The 15,822-nt window shown below is 42.7% G+C and overlaps 1 protein-coding gene across 2 annotated transcripts in view; it reads right to left on the bottom strand.

Moving 5' to 3' along the window:
- LOC111870731 (sarcosine dehydrogenase, mitochondrial) overlaps positions 1-15,822 on the bottom strand; it is a 60,050-nt gene that overhangs the window by 24,480 nt on the left and 19,748 nt on the right. For both annotated transcript variants that reach the window (XM_023863239.2, XM_023863238.2), the window contains exons 7-9: positions 12,786-12,991; positions 11,647-11,809; positions 1,957-2,101 (exon numbers count right to left, since the gene is read on the bottom strand). In XM_023863239.2, the coding sequence (XP_023719007.1) occupies positions 1,957-2,101; positions 11,647-11,809; positions 12,786-12,991 (514 nt within the window). The remainder of the gene's footprint in view (positions 1-1,956; positions 2,102-11,646; positions 11,810-12,785; positions 12,992-15,822) is intronic.

Raw genomic sequence — 15,822 nt, forward strand, 5'->3', positions numbered from 1 at the left:
TACTGATCGGCTCTATCAACTCCCTTCATGAACATATTATACTTGGAAATACAAACAGGCTTCTTTACCTGTCCATGTCTCCTTTGAACATCAACCATGACTGAATTGTGGAAATCATATTCACAACACGAGTATCCCTCCAGGACTGAAGAAGAATATCCCCCTTCCTCCTGAACGTGGTTTCACCACGTTTCAGGGATTTACATTCCTCTTTCAGATCTGGAGGAAGGCCTCTGTTCACCCTAATTGTTCCACAAACATGTACTTTTCTCAAAAATATGTGTTCTGCAGTTGCCACACTGTTATAATAATTGTCTTGATAGACATGGTAATTTTGATCAAGATAGGGTTCCAAAACGGAAAGAATAGTTTCTTGTAACTTCTTTCCTTCACCAGAATAAATTTCTAAATTTCCAATATAGCCTGAAGTGCTTTCAGTAACTACATGAACAAGTAGGCCATACTTTGTAAGTTTCCCAGGATTATATGTTCGCATATGAAGCCTTCCCCTCCAAGGAATCACAGATTCGTCCAAAGACAATTGTTGGTTTGGCTTATAAACTTTCTGAAATTTTTGAATGAAAAAGTTCAATAAGGGCTGAATTTTGAAAAGTCTGCTTGTTGACTGTGGTTGCAGTTCATTATCATTGAAATGCAAACACCACCAAATTTGCTCAAATCTCTTACGGCTCATTAGTTTGCCGAAAATTGAAATTTCTAAAAATGGATCTGTTGACCAATACGTTTTCAGATTATCCCTCCTTGTATGGCCCATTAGAAAGATAACTGCAAAAAATGTTCTCATTTCTGCTGAAGTGACATCCACCTACTTCAACGCCTTATAACTTCTGTCATAATGTTCACAGTGTTGGAGATAGCATCTGTTAGTTTCCTGACATAGCATGTCAAAGAAACTATCTCCAGAAAACTGTTCCGCTACTTCAGACACTTGCGTTGGGTCCGATGGAATTTGCTTCACCCCTGGATTTCCAGTAAACTGTCCCAAAGCAGGTGTTTTGTCTACTTTTCCCCATGTGGCTGTCCCCTCAATGTTGCTACCTGCACATTCGTCGGAACTATGGTCACTTTCACATTCACTTTCACTGTCTGTGGTCACAATTTTTTGTTCGCCCCTGCCACACTCACTATCAGATTGTGAGTCGCTATCACTAGCAGACTCACAAGGGACGTCAGATAGCTCATTGGAGAAGAAGTCAGAATTTCTTGTTCTCCAAGAAATCGCTTGGGTGTCAACCGCTTTGGTCTTTGATCCATATTGAACTACTGACTGACAGCTTGTTACATAAAGCTTGAAGAAATAAAGGCATTTATTTTCCTTTGCAGGGGCATAGAGTTACAGTGAGGTCTAGTAACTGATTGGTCGGCAGACATTCCAGAGCCTTATAACGCAGCTGCAAGCAGCTACGTGCTAACTAGGTGGAGCCAGAGAGATGTATAGTGTGTTGCAACTTATCGTGTTTTAAAAACCTGTTAACACGCGAACAGTCTGCCATGTTTGAAAGCGAAAAACCTTTTAAAGAGTGCGCAGTCCGCAAAGTGTTATGAGTGAAAGGTTCTTGAGGTGTGAAGCTGCGAACTTTGAGTCCAATGGTGAGCATGTTACCACCACCAATGCAGACGGCTCTCACAATGTAATGTTGCACATCCTGCTTGGAAAAATTCTGTTGTAATATGATTGACGTTTGGTGATTTATACCTCAGCAACTTTTCAATAGCAATTTATTGTGTAGTATAGCCAATATTTGCAGATTAATTGGATGAACATGCTGCCAATTCTGACCTGAAGATGGGGGCAGAACATTCCTGTGAAACGTCACCAAATGTCTACCAGACTACCCTACACCACACCCCAGATGACAGTAATTGTATAAATGTGTCTCTTGTATTTGGGGAATATAAAAGGAGCCTTAAGTCACTGTAAAAAAAATATATTACCTGATATCATAACTGAACATATGCAGATCTGGTCGGCCATTCACAATCCATTGAGCTATTTGGATTGCACATCCTCCGGCAAGCATCATGCCACTCGAGTTGAAGCCACAGTTATGGTACATGCCCCGTAATCTTGGGTCCTCCCCTGTTTCATCAGGACAATGGATTTATCATGAGACCCACTGACTAGATGTGATACCATGAAGCGTCACAGAACAGGTGTTACAGTACTACCAGACTACATGGCATCACATTTCAGAAGATCGTAGTCTTCACACTCACTCACACACTACCTGGATGATTCTTCACTCATATTTTACTGACTGTTACAGCATATAAAATACATTAAATTTACAGTGTACTGGACCTTTACAGGACTCCATGGCTGTATCCTTAGTCGTTTCCTGTCAAACTGTATGGAATTCAAATTCAGTAAAAACAATGAATTTTAAATTCCTGAGAAATATTAAAGGAGAAACAAGACAAGATACGAAGAAAGGAGTCTTTTGGGAAGTGGCACCAAGAAGATACTGTGTTAACCGATGTTTTGGAGGAACATATCGCCTCCATCTTCATGGCAGAAGAAAAAAGAAGAAACTCCACGAGCGAGGAACCAGCATGAGCAGGTGCTGACTAATGTCTCTTAGCAGCTGCTCATGCTGGTTCCTCGCTTGTGGAGTTTCTTCTTTTTTCTTCCATCCTGAAGATGGAGGCGATACGTTCCTCCGAAACGTCGGTTAACATAATATCTACATGGTGCCACATCCCATAAGACTGCTATTCTGCTCTTCAAGAATGTGTTGTATCAGAGACCATGTAATCATTCCCAACGAACAGCTTAGTTTCCTAAGTGTTTACAACTTGTTACCTGGTAACAACTGTAATGCCATGTCTGCGTTACGTCAGAGGGCGTCCACCCCCCCTTTTACTACCTTCCCCTTCCATTGTTCCACTTCCTCGTTCCGGACTGCTGAAGTCCAACGCAAGTGATCCAATCTCTTGTGGGAGCTTGAACTGTTGAGTCACTCATTTCCTGGTCTGTATGATTTTGATTGGTTGATTGCCGGAGGCCTATTACCTCCAGGGACTTACATTGTATTCGCATTTAGTATTTAATATATATATATATTGTCATTTGATATATTTGTTATAGTCTTTTTGAGTTGGTACGTCCTACCCAAAAACCAAATTTTGGTCTTCAAAACCTTTTCACGTTTCAAAGTGGTAGCAGAGCGCGGTTTGATTTTTGGGATCTTTTGGTCATTGTCCTAGTTTTCTATTTTCTTGCTGTTATTTTCATTATGACTACAGAGCCAGTAGTGCCTGAGTACTTGTAGAGGGACGAACTAGAGTATGAGCTCACCGTCCGAGGAGCTCCTATCGAAGGGTTGAATGTGGCTGCATTGAGTGTGTTGTTCAGGACCTCGCGCGATGTTGAAGTGAACACCAAGCGGTTCATCACTACAAAAGGTTTGAAGGATATGCCAACTATTCTTTCCTGTTGTCAGGATAAATTTTTGCAAATCAAAGAGTTGGTGGAAAACATGCACAGTTCCCGTGTTTTCGTTGATTTCCCTCGTTATTTACATAGACTTGCCCATCTTAGTACTCGGCTTCGCCATCTGTTCCAGTTTAGAAGAATACAACCAAAGTTGGTGTCTTCTGCCCTGACACTGCGTGAGCAAGCGCAGTCACATTCAGCAGAAATCAGCAGCAATTTGCAGAGTGAGGAGCATATGTCATCAGTACCACCGGTCACTGCAAGTACGAACCATCTGCACAACGCTGAAGGTAGGGCCGAATCAGCTGTTGTATTTTCTGCCAGTCCACACATGGAGCATTTGACCCCTTCCCTTCTTCTTGTCGTGGATCTGGCCAGTCAATGAAACGATCGCTCAATCTTGGGTAATCTACCAACCACAGGGGTGTCCACTTATCCTGGTAGCATTTCTACCTTTCCCTTCGTCTTCGCAAAATTGCTGAATCCAGTACAGCAAATGTTTCGGGGTCTTCCTGTCACGGACGGATTAGACTTGTCTCAGTTGATCAACTTTTTGCGAGTTTTAGTGCGGATTAGGCACATTCTTACGGTTTTCCAAGTGCCCCCAGTTCATGTCTTGCAAGTCTTTTATAGTTTCACCAAGGGAGCACTGGCCTCAAAAACATCTGACACAGTACGGTGTGGGGATACTCTCCAAGTTTATCATGAGAGTATACTTGAGTTTTTTATTCCAATACATGCCATGTTGCCACTGATAAGTTCCAATCATTTGAGAGCCCAAAGGGCCAATGAGTCCCTATCTGCTTATATTACTGACATTAAGGAAATTGCTGCTGTTCTGTGTCAGGATGAGGACGTGGCAGTTGTGGTCAGAAATATCCTTGATGGGCTCCACCCTCGGGAAAGAAGTCGGCTAGTTTTTTGTGATAAACCTGCCCCCTATGCCGAACTAGACAACATGTGCATATATGCACATAATATTTTGACGAGCGACGAGAGTCAGAGCTCCCAATCGCGCAATCCACCCACTCCTATGACTCTTGCCGAGCCTTCTGTGTCTGGTAACCCTATTTCGCAACCTTCCCAAAATGTTTGTTATCGCTGTAACAAAGTTGGGCACACCCGTCAAGAGTGCCGTGTTAAGTTATCAGCATTACCTAGGCAGCCGCCTTTATCCCAAGATCGACGTAATTGACTAGAAGTTAACGCGCAGTCCTCTAGTTCCCATATGCCTTTTGCCATTCCCATGGGTGATACTCATACAGTTTCTACCTTGCAGAGTCAGAGTATACAGGATGTTTCTGAGAATCATTTACCGTCTTCAAGTGGAATTGGGTTTCGGACCAGTGCACGCACTCTTGGACTCAGGGGCTCTGCTTTCATTAATATCGGTTACTGTTTATGAAAACCTTAAGAGGAAATTCCCCACTATACCCACTTATCCTGTCACTGTGAGATGTGTCACTGCGTCTGCGCACACCTTTCTGGTGCACATTGGGGTTAAATGCAAGGTTAGGATTGATAGGTATATGTGGAAGTTTCCTTTCTATGTGGTCCTGGATTTGATCCAACCAGTTATTTTGGGAGCAGATTTCTTGGGTAAGGTTGGTTTGATGATTGATATACAGGAAGGGTTTGCCTTCTGTAAATTTGACCCCACCAATAGAATGACCTTACAACGTTGATTTTCGACTCTGGAGGTTTCATGGGTGTGCACTGCTTTCCAGTCGCATCCTGACCTTTCCTATTTGAGTGACGTAAGCGCTACTCAGTTGAAGCAGCTTGTTAAGGATTTTCTGGATGTCCTAACCTCTGAAGTTGGGACTCACTAATCTATTAAAGTATGACATTGAGCTACTGGACGCATCTCCGTTTAAGGTCTCACCCTACAGGTTGATGCCAACTAAAATGGATATCTTGCGCCGCCACATATGTCAAATACTTGATGAGAGTATCATTACTCCCTCCACGTCTCCATACTCGAGTTCCATTTTCCTTGTCCCCAAAGGCGAAGACAGATTTCATCTGGTTGTGGACTACCGTGCACTTAATAAGAAAATCAAAATCGAGTCGGTGCCATTGCCAGATATACACCATGTTTACACTGGTTCAAAGGAGCCAAAGTTTCCACTTCGCTCGACCTAAATTCAGCATATCATCAGATTGGTCTGACTGAATGATCCAAGGCATTAACTGCCTTTGCCACTGACTGGAACTTATATGAGTATACTCAGGTGCCTTTTGGGCTGGCCACCGGAGTGCAGGTTTTAACGTGGCTCCTGGATAAGGTCTTCTAGGACATAAAGTTTAAGTTCGTCTTCTACTATTTGGATGATTTAGTACTCTATAGTGATTCCTTTGAGGAACACATACTCCATTTGCATGAGGTTCTCAGTCGGTTGCGTCAGGCGGGGTTAACTGTTAACTCAAATAAGGTTACATTTGCTACTCCCCGCTTGTCATTTCTTGGACATATAGTCTCACCCTCGGGAATCACTGTGGACCCAAGCAGAACTGAAGCCACTGAGAATTTCCCTCCTCCCCGGGATGTAAAGGGGATTGCAAGATTCATCAGTATGGTAAATTTCTTCCATAAATTTATCCCCCATTTTGCTGAATGCGCAGCAGCCCTTAACCGTTCAGCGTGGTTTGACGTGTATGTTTCGTCAGGTATTTAAATCGTCTGGGGGGGTTCGACGTGTATGTTTCATCCAGCTGCACACCTATGTTATAACGCCCATAATAATTGATGGTTTTGCTGTAGATTGTTAGATTTTTCGCTGGCCTGTTGTCACAAGAACGGTTTATAATGAGACACGAGTTTAGCTGCGCTAAATCATCGTTACATATGCCTGTCTTGCAGCAAAGTTCCTGTGGCTCTTGCGAGCGGTTTCTTCGTTCTACTGTTATGAATGGCGTGTTTTCTTTGCTTTGAAGTTATAAACAGCAGAGACGTGATATGTGCTGTGTTTATAATATCATATTGCCCTGAGCTGGCCACACTAACACACTCAATTGGAATTCTTAGAAGAGGGATGTCCAAAAATTTATTCTTGCAAGATCGATTTATTTCGCACAGTACATAGCACCCAATTCTTAGAAAAACGTCACGAATTAAGGCAGAACACTGTGGTCACCCCCTGAGACGATACGGATGTGTGTGGGGGAGGGAAAAGAACTCATTCCTTCATGTATTATCGCTCCAGTTGACACCATTTTATCGTACTGACCTTGGTGGTCGTTTCAAGGGATGACCATAAATATTTTTTTGAGCCAGCTAAGCTCTGCTTTCGTTCATTACATACCAGCCAGTTCTTAGAATAACTTCATGAATTCTGTGGTCACCCCTACGACATCTACTGCCGCCAAAATGGATGGAATATCAAAGGCATAGCAACAACCCCTTGTTATGATAACTCGTAACGTTGAATTTACTGCAGCTGACCTGACTAGCTTTACTGCTCACGGAAGGACATTTCCTTGAACTATACCCCTCACGGGGAAGAGGGCTAGGCCGCACAGAAGCTGTGTGGTTAAAAAAAAAAGAGCAAAAGAAAAGATACGCAGTATTGGTTTGGTGAATGTGAGCCAGCGCTGTGTTTAGACTAATGCTTCAAGGCGTCACCTGCTTGCATTGCCGAGATACCGGGCGCTCATATTATAAGGTAAGGTTATAAAACCATCTTTTAAGATCATTTTAGTGAAAGTTTCATGCTTCAAGGCGTACCATTCACTGCTCAAATACTAAAAAACCTGCTTCCATTGACGAGATAAAGGGCGCTCATATTATAAGGTAAGGTTATAAAACCACCTTTTAAGATCATTTTAGTGAAAGTTTCATGTTCCTATCTCATAGAATTTAAGAACAATGATGAATAAATCATTTTCGAGCAAAATTTAAATGGCCGGCTGAATATATTACCGCCGGAGACGCGGCCGCGGAATTTAAATGACCGCGCAAAAGGGTTAACCTACTTCGAAAGAAGGGTGAGAAGTTTGCATGGGGAACGGAGCAGCAGTCGCGTTTGAGGATCTTAAACTATATATCATCAACCCCCCAATCCTCCGAAATGGGGATTTTTCACGGAAATTTACCCTTCAGACAGATGCCAGCGCTCTGTTGCTGTGGCTGCAGTTCTATTAGAAGAGTTTGATGGGGAGCTACAACCAATTGCTACGAATCTCGTACATTGTCCCATCAAGAGCGCAAATTCTCCACGTACGAGCTGGAGTGTCTACCGGTCCTGTTTGGTCTGGAGAAATTCAGACCATACTTGGAACATATTGAATTCGATCTGCAGACTGATAATCAGGCTCTATCGTGGTATTTATCACATCCCCGCCAACTAGGAAGGATTGGTCAATGGGTGGTAAGATTATCTTCATTCAAATTTAATGTCCAACACATCAAGGGAAGCCAGAATTTCATTGCGGATGCTTTGTCATGAATGTATGATACCCCTGTTGATATCCCCGTATGCCCAGTGCTTTTGGATTTCCCTGTGTTGTTTGAAGATATTGCTAAGCACCAGAACACTGATCCAGTGCTCAGCCCCATTATTCACCAATTTATAGCTGGGGAAGAAGTACGAAGATATTCCCTGATGAAGGGCGTACTTTATTGTAAGGCCCCTTTTGATGGTAAGCCTAAGGTGGTAATTCCCGAAATTCTGGCACACGTGCTGTTTGCGTATTTCCACGACTCTCCTTGCAGGGGTCATTTAGGAGTACGTAAGACTTTATGGAAGATTCGCCAGTCGTTTATATGGAAGGGGATGGATGCTGATATCGCTGGGAAAGTTCGGGCGTGTCGGCTCTGTGGGCTCAGTAAGCCCACCCAACAGGCCCAGTACGGTATGTTGGTGCCAGAAGTAGCAAGCCGGCCGATGGAGAAATTGTTCATTGATTTTGTGGATAATTTTCCCCAATCTAGATCAGGTAATACTCATGCCTTGGTCTGTGTAGACTCTTATCTAGCAATGGATCTTCAGCTAGTCATGTGTTTTGTCTAACAAGTATGTATATGCTAGCATACAGGGTTATTCAAAAAGAATGAACCGATTTCACAACGCATTGCTTCAGTTCTCAAGCATCGTCATGGAATGAGTCAGTGACCATTTGAAAGAGGAGTTATCTAAGTTGTGAATGGCTGCCACAGGGGCACTGAAGTCACGTCGTTCTTCCGGCAACGTTCAGTTGTTCGTTTAGCCTCGGAATGACGAGTCCTCAGAAAAAGGCGTTCTGCGTTCTCGAGTTCGTGAAAACAAATTTGGTTGTGACGGTGCAGCATGCTTTTCGAAGGCGATTCGGCATTAATCCACCCTGTCCTAAGAACATTCGACAGTGGTTTCGACAGTTTCGAGAGAGTGGGTGTCTGTGTAAAGGAAAAAGTCCAGGATGACCACAAGTCTCTGAGGAACAAATGGTGAGGATCCATGCTGTGTTTCAGAGGAGCCCACGGAAGTCAACATATAGAGCTAGCCGTGAGCTTGCAATCCCTCAATCCACTGTCTGGCGTGTGCTAACAGTATGTCTACATTTGAAACCATACAGACTGCAGCTCGTTCAGGCACTTACCAGTGACAACAAAAGGAAGCGGATGGAATTTTGCAATTCGATGCTGGAGATGATGGAAGACGAAACCTTCATTCATTCATTATTCATTATTGGAGGGGGTGGGTTTTCCCATGCACCGCAACCAGTCGTTGATCTATTGTACGTCCCCCTTTGATATTCTACCAGTCGCCATACCCTTCCAGTACTGGTGCTCACAATCAGCCCCGTTCAGCCAGCGAGTTTGGCCCCTCTACTGGCAGTGGTGCCTGATACTTCCCCATCTACCGGAGGCATTGGAAACTACTTGGGAGGGAAACTTTTTACCTAATTTTGCTCAGAGGTCTCCTAGAAACATGAGGATCTTTTACTTGCTGTAAATCTACGACATGGGACCCACGGCTTAAAGTCCCTCCCGGAGGACTTGTTCCCTGAATTTTTCCACCCTTAAAAATTCCACAACCTCTGCCGGGTTTGAACCCACGTACCTTGAGTCATGAGGTGGGAACGTTACCCCTAGACTACGGAGGCCGCTAAGACGAAACCCTCATTTCACGTTTAATTTTTAGTGGTGAAGCGACTTTTCAATTGAGTGGCACAGTCAATCATCACAATGTGTGTATTTGGGGAACAGAGCACCCACATGAAACAGTTGAGCACGAAAGAGATTCACTAAGGTGAACATCTTCTGTGCTGTGTCTCAGGACAAGGTTTATGGTCCATTACAGGACAAACATATCTCGATATGCTCCAAAACTGGCTCTTCACTTCTCTGAAAGCAGATTCGCATGACTTCATTTTTCAACAAGATGCAGCACCGCCCCATTGGCACCTGATGGTTAGAGCTTTTTTTAAACGAAAAAGTGCCCCAGTGATGGATTGGTCGGAAGGGGGCCCAAGACCTTGCTCTTTGTGCTTGGCCTGCGAGATCCCCAGACCTCACCGTGTGTGATTTCTTCTTGTGGGGATATGTAAAACATCACGTTTATGTTCCACCGCTACCAACTAATCTCGATGACCTTAAACATCGAATAACAACAGCAATTAACTCAGTGCATCATCATATACTGATATGCGCCTCGGAGGAATTCTCTTATCGCACTGATGTTGTCCATGCTGCAGGTGGTGGCAACATTGAACACTTGTAAGATAGGAAATAAAAGTTGATTGCAAGTAGAATACTTGTGACTTGGCTGGAGTTTTGTATTACTTTCCTTTAATAAAATATTGCGTAATAAAATTGGTTCATTCTTTTTGAATAACCCTGTATATATATATATGTGTGTGTGTGTGTGTATGTGTGTGTTAAATTGCTGATCAGCATAAGCATATACGAGGGTGAGAGTGTGTGTGTGGGGATCCCCAGACAATTGTATAGATATTACACCATTCAATAGATGTAAGGCAATTGTATATTCATATAGCGACCTTGTTATTTTTGTTTCTTTTTTGACTATTGTAAATATTTATGTTAATTCTTATTTTCATTTACGTGTGTTAACAGATGGATGCTTGCAATGGACCATCCCTTCTTTCATTTACATCCTACTTACTTTCCTCCAGCCCTATGCTAAAAGATATAAAGGACTCATTCATCTTCAGAAGGGGTGATTCGCAGGACTATATCTTGTCCAGTGGAGAGAATGTACTACTGTCTCAGTAGAAAAGTGACATCATCAGTTGGCAGTGAGCGTCATCTATATAGGTGGGACTGAACTAAACCGGTGAACAATCCGATTGCTGCGGGGTATGTTGCGACAGAGTTGGTGCCACGTATGTCAGTTGTGGGTGTGGACACCTATTAGGACTTTTGGTACAGAGTGCAGACTGTGGCATCGAGTGTATCTACGCTACTTGATCGTTGTGAGCATGCTCAGTGCAGGACTTATAGGTGTGTTAAGTTCACCTGATATTATTCACCATCGTTATGCAACCCACCGCTCCTACCGTCAGTAACCGTCTGCAGCCCCCTTCGACCTAATGTCACCCCCCCCAGGGGTGAATTTGGGAGGGGGAGGATGTAATGCCATGTCTGCGTTATGTCAGAGGACGTCCCCCCCTTTTGTCATTTGACATATTTGTTATAGTCTCTTTGAGTTGGTACGTCCTACCCAAAAACCAAATTTCGGTCTTCAAGACCTTTTCATGTAAGATTTGAGGCTTTCACGGCGGTGACTATGAAGATAGCAGTCTTCTGGGATTTGGCACCGTGTATATGTGGTGTTAACCGACGTTTCGGAGGAACGTCGGTTAACACCACATATACACGGTGCCAAATCCCAGAAGACTATCTTCAAGACCTTTTCATGTTTCACAACTCGTTTGCTGCTATCCATTGTAAAAGAAACTAGTGTTTACTTAGCCACTGATCATCAACAGACATCCTTCTCTGGCTCCACTATATCAGCTTTCAGCCATCATGTCACAATAGTTTTCTTCTATCAACATGAGGCTTTAACAACGGCATATTAAATCCGCGATCTTTTTGTCTTGTTCCTCATGCCACAATAATGGTCAACAATGATTCTGGCCAGACACAGACTCTTCCACTACAGTTCATGTACACAGAAAAAACCATGGGTGTATGGCCCTCTACTGACTAGATTCTGAATCATATCAAACGCTGCATTCCATACCTAAAAGTGGTTTATGATCTGGTGTAAAGCTTTCTGGTCCACACACTGTTGTCTTGACCCCAAGTGACTCATATATGGGCATCAGTTTCACAGCTCCTTGGATGCAGAAGTTAAACACTGACCAGTCAAGTTCATACAGACCAAACTCAAAATCCTGAGGTACCTACAAACATGAAGAATCAAAATACTGTAATAAAATATTAGTGGTATGTGCATAATAAAATATGCACATACCACTAAATGATTAATTATCTTCATTATATGGATCTTGGTGTCAGCATTCTGACTTGGGTACAATGATTTCAAATAATATTTGACTCAAACTTTATCACTGATTAATACATTTTTATAATGTAATTAAAATGTGGCACAGTTCAGATATTTGGGAATGACGATAACAAATCAAAACCTGATTGAGGAGGAAATTAAGAGGAGCTCGAACTCAGGTAATGCTTGCTAGAATTCAGTCGAGAACCTTTTGTCTTCCCGTCTGCTGTCCAAAAACATAAAAATGAGAATACACAAAACATTAATTTTGTCACTGTTTATGTATGGGTGTCAAACTTGGTCTCTCACATTAAGGGAGGAACACAGACTGAGGGTGTTTGAGAACAGGATGTTGACGAGAATATTTGGACCAAAGAGAGATGAAGCGACAGGTTGGCAAAAACTGCATAATGAGGAGCTTTGTAACTTGTACTCTTCTCCAAGTATAATTAGAATGATGAAGTCAAGGAGGATGAGATCGACAAGGAATGTAGCACGAATGGTTGCCAAGGGGAATGCATATAGTATATTGGTGGGGAAGCCAAAAGCAAGAAGTAAGTAAGTAATTAAAATGTTACCTTAAGAGGGCATAAAAATGAATACTGAAACTTATGGATACTTATCCACCATCAACATCAATATGTCTTCCATCTCATGGAGGACATGGCATGTTGCTTGTCTGTATGGTGTAATAGCTTTATTTTGGAAAATGTTCAGAATAGGAAACATATGTATATTCTCTTTTGATTAGAATGACCAATATTATGACCTCCGAGAATACTGACCTTTCCTCCTGGGACACCTGTATGTACCTTGAGCTACAATGTCATTGAATGAGCCATAAAGAAATATATCGATAAACTGTTCCTTACACTGTCCAGTAAGATGGGGTTATACTCATAGCCACCCATGCAAATTGATTCCCCTTGAATACGGAAGTAAGTGGATGCATCATGATCCCGTATATTAGGGAGTCCATGGATATCTGGTACACTCTCACTCACTATGTACGCATGCTTCATGGGAACTAGGGGAAGTCGCAGGCAGGCCATAGCAGCTATGTCACGTGACCACACCCCTGGAATGGAGACAAATACTAAGTATGGGACATTGCATTCGTTGATGACCCAAACTCGTAAGCAAACACTTGACTTAATTTTTCTTCATGTAACGTTTATGTCAAATGTGAGGTTCTGGAGGCAACCAGTTTCAAGGTTACAGTCACCTGCAGTGTGACACTACATAATTTGGTACACAGGTACCAGCTTTTGAAGGAATTCATTGCCTCCATTTTTAAGGTAGGAGAGTTCTAAGCTGAACATGGAGGATGCAGGATCCATACCAAACTACACAGTGCTACATCCCAGAAGGCCATAACCCTGATTGTGGTTTTCTCACACATGACGCTGTGTACTCTGTCGACCACCATATCCACCACTCTCTAAACCTACGATGTTGTGACATGACAGCTGAAAGCCAGAGTAGTGGAATTAATAGATGTGGCTATTGCTACGCAACAGAGCAGTAAACACATTTCCATGGTGACAGATACTGATGCGACAGTGGAGGATGCAGTGTTTTCATTGCAGTCAGTGCCAAGGTTATATAATGCGGACCAGCTGGACAAGTGAGTGAGCTAACAGTGAGACAGACAGTCAGAGGTCAGAGCCAGCACTCAGCAGTATAGAACTGCACTGTTAGCAGCCACTGCCTAGCAACAACTAGTGAACAAACAAAACACATGGGTGCTGTAGCTTTCATGGTATTGAGTGTCTGAATTAGTGAGACTGTTCTAATTACCTGTAGTTACTAGGTATAAGCATCCAGTAAATCCAGTTATCAGTCCAAACTCCATGTGCAGTCACTAACACATGATAATATGAATACAAGAGAGAGGAAGAGGAGGAATATGATGAAAGAAGTTCTGGGAAGAACTAATTTTCTACTTTCCTTTGACATGACATGGACCCCATAGAAAACGACATGTCCAACAATTATTCTTTTGTTGTGCGTGTATTCATTGCTGCGGGAACATATTTACCAAGCCACTACCTAGCAACGATAAGGGGATATACAGACACAGACAGCAAGGTGATCCCATAAGCCTTTAATTTTTTTGAAAATAAGGAAAGAATGTTGAAAACAACAACATGGCTCCTTATGTCGCATCTGCCCCTGCATTGTTCAGGAAAGCATCACTCCACTAAACACCGATTTCTTCCTTTGATTTAAAAGAGTTACGCCCATCTAGATGGGCAGATGCCAGAAAGGTCAACACATACAAACTGACAAACACAAATTGGACAATTTTCAAGCTTGTCTTCATTACTCTGTTCTCATTAACTGCTGTTGATACAGCCTTTAAAATGAGGTGCTGTTCACTTGTGTCCTCTTCTGGCCACAAGCTGGTTGAAAATAACACAAACAATAATGTTCCTGAGTCAAGTATCCAGAAGTCACACCCAGCATCATCAAACCATAATGAAAAAGAAAGAATAAATATTACCAGTAATTACTCAATTACTCGTGTTATTATCATTATTATTATTATTATTATTATTATTATTTCCTTGTTTTCTTAAAATCCTGGTTTGACCTCAAGAAGCGATCAAAGAGGACCCAAAGGAGGGTACTGATCCCTCTCTGCTATTTCATTTTGGTTTACACTTCCTCTGGAGGTCAAGAAAGCCCCTGGTTAAATCTAAGTGATGACAATTCTAACCTAGCCCCAGGACAATGGATATACTGACCAAATTTTAACGTTGTTCCCTCAGTCCCTCCAGACAAAAACCGCAATAACATCTGGGCTAGGCCGTGACCACCTCCTTCCATACTGTCACGTGTATAAGTGACTATAGACAGGGTTTGGATTGGTGACTCGATTTATTGGCCACCTATACACTCTAAACTCGTGACTACACTTTACAGATCACTGTCTCTCACACACACACACACACACACACACACAGACTAGTGTCCTCAGTCTATTACAGTCTCCACTAGCCGTTTCCTGGCAACGGCTTCAATGGCGGACGTTCCCCTGACTCTGGATTCCTGAACTACTCCCGTGCCTCAGCTACCAGCCCCTAACAGCAATGGCTCATGATGACTGAACTGCAGTTCTCTGACTAATTCCCAGGCTGGCTGCCATTTCACACACCAACCTCCTAGTCTTCACATCACAGGTTGGCTTTCAACTGACAACTGACTGCAGCACACATGAAGTCTTTTATGTCTTCACTAGTCGTTTCCTGGTAACAGATCTTAACACTGTTCTCTGCTTACTTCCTTACTGTCTGGCACATATCCCTTAACCAAACTCTTGCTCCAGCTAACTGTCCTGCTTATAACATCTAGGCATGGACCACACAGAAAACACTGTTCTGATTGTTATATCAACTGTTGCATGTACCACCATCATCACAAACCTTGCAGAAAATATCATTTCCCAGCCAGTCCATTGGCACGCTGCCTACTGCATAGCAACGGATGTTGTTCTGTTGTTTGTTTTGTGGCTGTTGCCTAGAAACAAGTCTATATGCCACAATATCCCTTCATACACCAGTCATTCTGCCATCTTATACTACAGCCTTAATACCAAAGGTGTCATTAAATGACCCATTAAAGAATATATATATCATCACCATCATCAGTAATCTGTCAAGACGACAGGTCCACAGTCTCTTCCAAAACAATTCCTCCACTTAATGCGATCTAGAGCTTTCTCCTTCAAATGACAGTATCCTCTTCTGTCCCCAAGGTCATCCAGCATCTTCTTACGTCTTCTTCCTCGTCTTCTTGTCACTTCTATCCACCCATCTATCTTTCCTTCGATAGCTTCTTTTAGAAGGCAGTTTCTGCGTAAAACATGACCAATCCAATTAGCCTTCCGTTTTCTTATTTCGTGTA

Source organism: Cryptotermes secundus, unplaced genomic scaffold (genome assembly GCF_002891405.2).
Source record: "Cryptotermes secundus unplaced genomic scaffold, Csec_1.0 scaffold204, whole genome shotgun sequence".
NCBI lineage: Eukaryota > Metazoa > Arthropoda > Insecta > Blattodea > Kalotermitidae > Cryptotermes > Cryptotermes secundus.